The sequence below is a fragment of the Austrofundulus limnaeus genome, unplaced genomic scaffold (assembly GCF_001266775.1).
Source record: "Austrofundulus limnaeus strain Quisiro unplaced genomic scaffold, Austrofundulus_limnaeus-1.0 Scaffold88, whole genome shotgun sequence".
NCBI classification, from domain to species: domain Eukaryota; kingdom Metazoa; phylum Chordata; class Actinopteri; order Cyprinodontiformes; family Rivulidae; genus Austrofundulus; species Austrofundulus limnaeus.
Window position 1 is genome coordinate 1,715,469 of NW_013952490.1, and position 9,475 is coordinate 1,724,943.

General features: G+C 37.1%; 1 protein-coding gene and 1 long non-coding RNA gene across 7 annotated transcripts in view; both read left to right on the forward strand.

Moving 5' to 3' along the window:
- Positions 1 to 9,475, forward strand: part of aak1a (AP2 associated kinase 1a) — a 31,488-nt gene that overhangs the window by 7,565 nt on the left and 14,448 nt on the right. For all 6 annotated transcript variants that reach the window (XM_014012119.1, XM_014012120.1, XM_014012123.1 and 3 more), the window contains exons 2-11: positions 2,430 to 2,548; positions 3,138 to 3,246; positions 3,631 to 3,773; positions 3,869 to 3,990; positions 4,083 to 4,164; positions 4,283 to 4,415; positions 4,526 to 4,629; positions 4,909 to 4,988; positions 5,356 to 5,519; positions 6,675 to 6,847. In XM_014012119.1, the coding sequence (XP_013867573.1) occupies positions 2,430 to 2,548; positions 3,138 to 3,246; positions 3,631 to 3,773; positions 3,869 to 3,990; positions 4,083 to 4,164; positions 4,283 to 4,415; positions 4,526 to 4,629; positions 4,909 to 4,988; positions 5,356 to 5,519; positions 6,675 to 6,847 (1,229 nt within the window). The remainder of the gene's footprint in view (positions 1 to 2,429; positions 2,549 to 3,137; positions 3,247 to 3,630; positions 3,774 to 3,868; positions 3,991 to 4,082; positions 4,165 to 4,282; positions 4,416 to 4,525; positions 4,630 to 4,908; positions 4,989 to 5,355; positions 5,520 to 6,674; positions 6,848 to 9,475) is intronic.
- On the forward strand, positions 7,435 to 9,008 carry LOC106520161 (uncharacterized). Its single transcript, XR_001310514.1, has 3 exons — positions 7,435 to 7,472; positions 8,316 to 8,459; positions 8,722 to 9,008. It is a non-coding gene; the product is annotated as an uncharacterized LOC106520161 (long non-coding RNA).

The following is a 9,475-nucleotide window of genomic DNA, read 5'->3' on the forward strand; positions in this document are numbered from 1 at the left end:
AAATAAAGTGTGGGGTGTCTTTGTACAGTCAAATACACAAAAACAGTAACACAACTAATAATCTCATTTGAACAATGTCTGTATTTCTCACATATACTTCCTGCAAAATCTGTTAACCCTCAGGGTATATATTTTGGTAACATGTACATGCAAACTGACAAAAGCAAGAACATCTGGGTGGGCGATTTACAAATGTTTTTGTCCTCTTATAGCAAACCATTTTGTTAATAAAAAAAGGTTTTTAAATGTATGATTAGACATTCATGTTATTTTACTTTGATTAAAGTTGATCCATGGTGCTATTTGGTGGCACTCCTTGTGTATTTGTTTATTAACCTCGAAGAAGTTGAGTGAACAGCTTGCTGTGACTTGAGTTAGACCAACACCTATAGTGCAGTTATTTATGTTGTGTCTAAGAACATGTATACATGTAATAATGGCTTAAAGGACTTTTCCATCTCAGACATGAATTGTTTTTTTCAATAATGTATAAAATAGTTTTTTGTGCACTTGCTTTGCTATGTTTGCACGAGCTTCAGTGGAGTAATCCCAACAATTGGTTACGCCAGGAGACAGCGACTATTTGTAGGTGGATTTAGTCATTTAGTCACACTGTCTGTGCAGAATATAGCCCTTTGCTAAGCAGGCTTGTAATCTTTCTATTTTCCCACCTGAATGTCAGATTAGATTGCCACAACAGCATTGGCTCAGCTATTTTCACGTGGATGGACTACATGTGTACACACACACACACACACACACACACACACACACACACACACACACACGGCCATGATCAGCTCTGTTGTACTTCAGCATCCAGGTTTCAGTTTGTCATTTGTCTTTTAACTGAACTTCATGTGCACAATGAGAAACTTGCCTTTAGAGCTGCCACAAACGATTATTTTTATAATCGATTAATCACCGATTATTTTTTTGATTAGTCGACTAATTAGATCATACGTTAATTGAATATAAAACATACAGCTTATCGTGCCAGAATGCAGATGCTATTATATAACCATCGTTAGATTTTAGCTATATGCTAACTAAAAATTTGCTGTGGAAGACAAGTTCTGCTCTGCAGATATTGCACAGGTTTCTCTTTCATTTTCTTAAAATGATCCCACACTTTTGAGCTCTGTTGCAGAGTAGTCATGATACCAGAGCCTGTCTGTCTAATGTCTTGTGACGTCCACGGCCTACCCCAGTTACCACTACTGTGCATGCGTGTCAAGGACAGAAAGGCAGATGTGGCAGTGGAAGGTGTCAAAGCAGTTTGGAGAGAAAAACAAAGTAAAGAACAAAAAAAAACCCCCAAACGATTAATCGATTATTAAATTAGTCATCGTTTATTTTAATAATCGATTAATCGACTAATCGTGGCAGCCCTACTTTCCTTACATATCACAACAAAACTAATTTCTGAGTCCAGCTCTCAGCTGTTTTTCTTTCTCCTGGCTGCAGCTGTTTGAGGAATTGTGCACACTTTTTATGCATTATCATGACTCATTCCCACTCTGTCTTATAGAAGACAGTACTGTAAAACAGGCTTTTGTTCCAGTGATTATTTAACCATACAGATGGCTAAAATGCAGCTCTATCCAGTGCTAATCAAACGTCAGCTGGAGGTTTCGCAGTGAAGCTTAGTGAAACCAGCTGGATGAGTCAGCGTTGAGCATTATACCACAAGCTGTGTGAGAAAAACAGGCATCAGAAGAACAAACATGACAACAAAACCTTCAAAGCTGCTGCCTGCCAACAACTTGATATGAAAATTTAAAAGCTGCATTAAACTCAGTCATTTCTTCAAGTCAGGGCGTTGGTGCTTTAAAACTGAACTACATATGTTCATATTTTTCATTTCTGTGATTTTAGATTACATTTAACACAAAGAGTTTAAATATATATCAGTTTTGATACATTTAATTTTGATCTTATATATTAAATATTGTTTCGCTACACTGCTTAATTCAGATATAATTTGTGAGTAGATGATTAACCCTTCAAATGTATGGTTATGTTATTTTATTATTGTGCATGTATATGACCATTTTCATCCCTGTTATTTATAGGATAATGAATTTTCTCTTTTCCATGACCTTTTCTTGATTTTCTTCTCACAACTGCTGACTCACACATTGCTATTTTAAGTTTATATCAAAAATGTACCAGTCAACCAATCGATCACTTTTCACAGTATATAAAATACAATACACTCAGTTAATTCACTGCTTTCCTTGCATCTGTATTTTTATTTCAGTGGTTAAATACTGTACATAAAAATGTCGCAGGAGTAGTTCCCAAATTTTGTTACCTGCATTATAGGATGTGTTAAGTTTTGTGGTTGGTGCTGCTAAACATGCTGCTAATCATATATTTTATTGGTTATGCTGTGTTTTATTTATCACGTCAATTCTTATTTGCAGGAGGTTTTGCAATAGTTTTCCTGGTGCGGACACACCAAGGCCAGCGCTGTGCACTGAAACGAATGTACGTCAACAATGAGCATGACCTGCAGGTCTGCAAACTTGAGATACAGATCATGGTGAGTAAGAACCAGTCACTGCTGAATGCACCAAAAGCACTAGTAGATGATTCTGGAGTTGTCAAACCTATTTTAACAGGAATTTTTATAGCAGTAAAATATAGACATGACCTTTTTAAAATGCTTGATTTAGTCAAATATTAGGTTTCCATTTATAAGATATTAAAGATTATTGGGAAAAGAAATGTTGAAGTTGAGAAAGGCGGTGCTAACTAAAGGAAGCTAAAACGTTTAAATTGTCATAGTGAACTTCTGCTACGTGGGTTGTGCCATCGCTGTGCTTAAATGGCGCCTCAAGTCTGAATGGGTTAATATGTGGAATTCACTTTTAAAATGTCTGAGTTTACTTCCATGTCCCATTTCCCAAATGGAGTCTTTTACTGTTTGTGTAAATACCCAGTTCCTGCAGCCACGCCCTGGAATGACTAACAGTGGATGGTTATCTGGAATATTTCTTCTCTCAGAAGATTAAAAAGAAACTAAAGTCTCAAACATGGATGTCTTTTAACATGTTCAAACTGTACAATGATTTAGAATACATCTTTTTTTTTATCACAACTCCTTGTTGTTTGTTTGTTTGTTTACACAGAGAGATTTAGTTGGCAACAGAAACATAGTTGGTTTTCTGGACTCCAGTTTAACTGCAGTCGGAGCTGGTGATGTGTGGGAAGTCCTGATCTTAATGGACTTCTGTCGAGGTAAATCTGCCCACCCCCCACGCTGAACTCAATGCTTCATTATCCTCAGCTGCTTTTTTCTGCACCCTGCCTTTGTATGTTAAAAAGTCATCTGTCAACAGTAACTTCAGTTCACATTTAATGTTTTGTTGCAATTGAGATGCACTGTAGTTGATGAAGCATTTAAAGAGCACAGTTTTCAAAGAAGTGTTTAAATATCTGGAAATATATTTAGATAAATCATTGCTTCTCTGTTATATGTAGATGGTAATAAACACTTGAGTTAATTTAAATGGTAAGTTATTAAACCCCACAGTTTCATGTCATTAAGATTCAAACAATGGAAGTTTTTCATTTAAACTACTACTGTGCTGATCAATTGGGGTTTCTTTGCCTGTTCTGTAGGTGGGCAGGTGGTAAACCTTATGAACCAGCGGTTACAGACAGGTTTCAGTGAAGCTGAAGTGTTGCAGATCTTTTGTGACACATGTGAAGCAGTCGCCCGTCTTCATCAGTGCAAGACTCCCATCATCCATCGAGATCTCAAGGTGAGTTAATAACACTTAATTGCTACTTACTGTTTATTACGCTGAGTTTATTTTGAAAGTATTTTGACAAGTCTTATCTTTTTTCCCTAATGTAGGTGGAAAATATTCTTCTTCATGACCAGGGACACTACGTGCTCTGTGACTTTGGAAGTGCCACCAATCGCTTCCAGAATCCCCAGGCAGAGGGAGTTGCAGTCGTAGAAGAAGAAATAAAAAAGTATGTTTACTTTTTTTTTCTCTCATGAACCCTAAACTCCTCTTGTCCTGTCTGTACAGTTCAAAAGCTCATATCTGTGCTCCTGTCTTCAGGTACACTACGCTCTCTTATCGGGCTCCTGAAATGGTCAACCTCTACGGCGAAAAAGTCATCACAACAAAAGCAGATATTTGGGTCGGACTGGAGTTCTTAAAAAAATTACTTACTCAGCAATATGTAAACTACAGGATGAGATTATTTTGTGGCGTTTAAATGTTCAGAGCAAGAACTGACATGATTCTTATCTTTACAGGCTTTAGGTTGTCTACTCTATAAGCTTTGCTTCTTCACCCTTCCTTTTGGTGAGAGCCAAGTGGCTATTTGTGACGGCAGCTTTACCATCCCTGACAATTCCCGCTACTCCCAGGAAATGCACTGTCTCATCAGTGAGTAACTTTGCTTTGCACTGTCCTGCCTAATGCGCAAACCTCCTGTAAATGTATATTTGTATTTTACATTTCTATCTCATTCTCTTTTTATGCTTGTTATATTTTAGGATACATGCTGGAACCTGATCCAGATATGAGACCAGATATCTACCAAGTGTCCTACATCGCCTTCAAACTGGCTCGACGAGAGTGCCCCGTCCCAAATTTATACGTAAGGATGATCGTAGAAAAGTGTAATGAGGATATGTTTTAGAATTTAAGATCTTTTTTTACTCAGTCTTATCTTGTTTAGTTTAATTTCTCTCTTTACTCGGTGAGGCAGAAATCTGAGATATATCACTTTCTAGTTTTTGTTCATTTCTGTTACAATAGAAAATGATGATATGGTCATGAAAGATGCTCGTCATTGTTGAAGTGTAACTGTGTAACACATATCTATGTGGCTATGTGCTGTAAACAGTTACTGGTATTGATTTTCTTACTGTTCTAGAATTCACCCATTCCTGCAAAACTTCCCGAGCCTATCAGAGCCAGTGAAGCTGTAGCCAAAAAGAGTCAGACCAAAGCCAGGTGAGTAGAAACAAAATAGATCAAAACTGATAAGAATATAATGATGTTTTTGCCCTTGTTTTCCTGCTTCACTTTCCCTCAGAGAGGATTTTTTTTTACTTGGGCCAGTTAAACTGTATGTCTGTAAAACTACACTTTATAAAACTTATAAATGTTTTTAAGCAAAGCAAATTACTGGTGCAAAAACAAGTTTTAAGGTGGTTTTTTAATTTCCAGGGAATCATGTGATTTTCAAAAAGGAGGATTTGAAAGTAGTTTTGGGGCCGAACTAATTACAGTTTTGCCAAACTTAACCATGCAATTTAAAACATAACATTGCCACTTTTACTCTTTTTAAATGTTATTTTTGTTTGTTTTCCCTCATCAGGCTCACAGACCCAGTTCCCACGACAGAAACCTCAATTGCACCTCGACAGCGACCCAAAGCAGGGCAGGCCCAGTCCCAGCCGATATCAGGCATCCTTCCCATCCAGCCAGCTCTCACTCCACGCAAGAGGCCTAATGCGGCCACAGGAACACCACCGGCTGTAGGTAAGAGTAACTCTGATATTTCTGCTGGGGAATCTGGTAAAAATGTTAGTGGAGTTGTCAAGTTCCTTACGATATGAACTGTACAGCTGATCAAGTCACTCCTCTGCGGTCCAGTTGAAAAGAGAATAAGTTTTATGATGCTTACTATTTACATACACGTACTTTTAGACCAGTGTTTCCCAAAGTGGGGTCCCAAAACATCAAGGTGGGGTCCTGAAAATATTTTCTGCATTATTACATTTTTGCCTTAGTTGTTACAGAGGAGTGAGGTTCATTTAAAATGGATAAATGTAGTATAAAAATATTGTTACTATGCCCATGTTTTGTTGACCTGATACAAATGTTTATCATCCAAAAATAGCTCGGGGCTCAGGTCTCTGCTACTGTTATTTTGTGGGTCAAAAGCTGAAAAGTTTGAGAACCACTGCACTTCAGTTCCCAAAGTTGGGCTTGGGACTCAATTGTGAGTCACGAAGCACCTTGGATAATCACCAGAAATCAATTTAAAGGGTAATAAAATAATTGCTGCTGTAATATTTTTCCTATAATTATTACAAAAACACAGAATAAGTATAAGTAAGTTATTTATATGTGTATACAAGCTGTTTAGATTTTCAAAAAGCCTGTGTTTTTAGGGTTATTAATGGAGTTCGTGTACTCAGACCAGACCAGTAATATTTGGGGTCACAAGTTTTTGCCATGATTATTTTGTGGGTCAGAAGACAAACAAATTTGGGAACCTCTGTTTTAGACGTTAGTTCATGGTGACTCCTTTGATGGACCTTTAAATGTGTTCAAAAAGAAAAAAAAACATTTGCTTTCGGGTAATATTGTTTGTAGTTTTTATATCTTTTAGATTAAACGTGATTTATTTATTTGACACACTTTTACATCCTCAGACATTTTTGAGTGAAATTTTTAGTTTAAATTTTCTCAGTGGGATGAGAATCATATTTTTAAGCCAAGGCTTAAAGACAGAGTGTTTGAGTTGTTCTGTGATCTCTTGCATTCTGTTTTAAAGAAAATAAGGCGTCACTTTACCCTTTGAGTTGTAGAATAACCGTTTTGCTTTGTTTTTTTTCCCTCCAGGCTTCCGTAGTTCAGATTGAAAATGACCGTGACTCCCTCTCATTCTTTGGTTTTCCTTTCATCCAGGTGCTGGTATCGGTGCCTCAGCTGCAGCTCCCGCCCAGCCTGCTCAACAAGCTCCCACTGCACAGGCTGATGCACAGACGGCTAACGTGCAGCCACCACCCACACAGCATCAGCAGCTCTTCGTGAAGCAGCAGCAAGTCTCAGCGTTCTTAAATCTGCAGAGCAACCAGCAGGTAGGAATCCTGCTGCAACCAGGACTGAGCTGCTGCAGCTTAGATCTTTATTCATGCAACGTCATCCAATCTGACGAAACTGGTGACAGGGCTTGTAAAACACGCACAAGTATAACTTAAAGGAGACATATCATGCTAAATGCACTTTTTTGATTTTATAAACTATTGTTTGTGCAATTATAGTGTCTAGGAGTGTAGAAAACTTAAATTAATTCTGTCCAGTTACTGCAAAGAAATTTTTACATTATTTTATGGGTCAAATTTTTCAGTTTGTTCAAAATCTGCTGTTGCTTATTTCGTTTCATTGTTTATTTCGTCACACATTTTTCTTCGGAACTACCATTTATGGTAATGTATTTCCGGCCAACTGGATTTCATAGTCCGCCATTTTTTTCCTCGCTGTGTGATTTTGTAGTTCATAGCGTCATGCCGAATATGCAAGTTCAGAAGTCAAAATGTTCGGTTCTGGGGTGTGTAAACCCACATTATTATCTACATAGACTACCAGCGTCAGAGCAGAGCTTCTTCAAAGTGCCTGGTTAAGTTTCATTTTTCAAGGAAATGGACCCACAACAGGGCGGAAAGTGCTTGCGGACAACACAGGATGAATGTTACAACAACAAGGGTGAGTTATGAACTGTAAATGTGTTTTAACTGTCTAATTTAGCTGTTTCTACCCTCTGTGTCGGAATATGAGGGGAGAAAGAACAGCTGTGTTTAAGTTTCTTTACCGAACGGGTGCTCAGCACCATGTTTTACTTTCACTTTCGCCCCGCACTGTAATCAGCGTGTCCGTGTTGTTTTTCTTTTTAAAAGTGCTGGAGCATTTCAAACTGTGATCTAAAGTTAATGTCATCTGTTTTAAATGCATTTTTTGCCTGGTGTTAAAAACTTGAGCAGCAGAATGAGGCAGAGAAGCTGTGAGCGCTGTGTGTGTGAAGTCCTCATAAGGATAGCAAGATGGATGTGTGTCTCTCCTTTTTTTCTCTGTGTTGCTGTTTTTGCATCAAAAAAGCTGGGAACATAGTCATTTTATGTAACAAAATATATTAATCTTATTAATATACAAATAAAAACAGAATATTTAGCACTAGAGATATAAGTAATGAATTTATTTATTTTTATTTTTTTAAGAAAGGGCTGAAAGAAGAAATCCTGTGTGGCAGCACTTTATACAGCCTCTTCAGACAAAGCTTAGTTAATAAATGTTTTTTTTAGTTTGTTTTGTTTTAAATTAAGACTCGTGTAACATTTGTTATCATTCTTATTTTTATTATGTTAATGGAGGGAGGAATTAAAAGTAGTATCGGCTTCAAGAATCGGCCAAAAAATATCGGCTGCAGTGTTGTTTTAGTCACTCTGTATTTATGTTTTTTTTTGTTGTTATTCAAAATACTGTGTGTTAGATGAGTTTTAATGGTGCAACTTCAAACTAACATGCAATATTCTTTTATGCTATTTTAACCAGACTGTACCTGGCTGCAATGCATTTCAATGAAAATGCACGTCTGCAAGCAACTACCTCATCTGGAGAGCCCATGTAGATTATTCTTTCCCAAGTTCAAGAAGGGAGAAAGCACAGCAAAGCCTATCAGAACTCCGGAAACCCTAAGTAAGTCTTACCACATTAGTCACTTTTAGTATGCCAGCTTGGTTTCAATAAATCAAAATCATCCATACTTTAATTATATCTCCCTTATTCAAAGTCATGTCACAAGGGCATGTGATGTGTGAAAGTGTTGAATGAGAAACTTTTCCTCACAATGTTAAACAAAAATTACAAAAATAAGTGACACTTCACTGTTTCTACTATGCAAAGACTGTTTCTACTATGCAAAGACTGTGTACATTTTAATGTTGTTGATGTTTACCAGACTGCGCTGTGGATTCATCTCCTGTTGTCCCAGACAAGGCCAGCATCTCCACACCACCTCCTGATGCACGCGTCTTCACACCACCCTCTGTGCCACATCTGAACTCAGTTCACACCCAGTGGGAGGACCCTTCACAACAGGATCACACATACTTCCACACATCTCGCAGAAAGAACGTGCAGGACAAGACGACTTAGTGTGATGAGGTTACATATTTGTGACCCATCATATCAAAATGAGGATTAAGTCGAATTTGGTCAAAATGACCTAATTACATTTTCAGATTCTTGGCTTTAAAAGCTACATTTTGATACCTGGATCATTCTGATATCYTAATTAAATCCATATATATGACTTAATTTGTCTTGTTGGTTACAATAATGCATTAATATTTGGTCTGAATCCTAATTTGATGTCATTTTAATGAGGAATTTTTGATGTCCTTGTAAAGTGGAAACCTCGGATTTTATTTGAATATTGAAATTTCCCAGCTAAAAAAAACAACACTTTGCTAGCTCACAGGGAAAATCTTAAAAATTTAAGGCGTTTTCCCTCAAAATCAGTTTTTTTGTTGCTACTGTTCAAAATAGGGCTTCAAAATTTTGTTTTATGATTATATTTCAGACAGTTCATTCAACTGATACATTGATAAGGCTTTTACTCATTATATTTTGACAAAATGCAATTTTTGTTAACATTTTAGTCAAAACACTATATTTGCCTATTTCTCCATTTATCACTTTTGGACTTAATC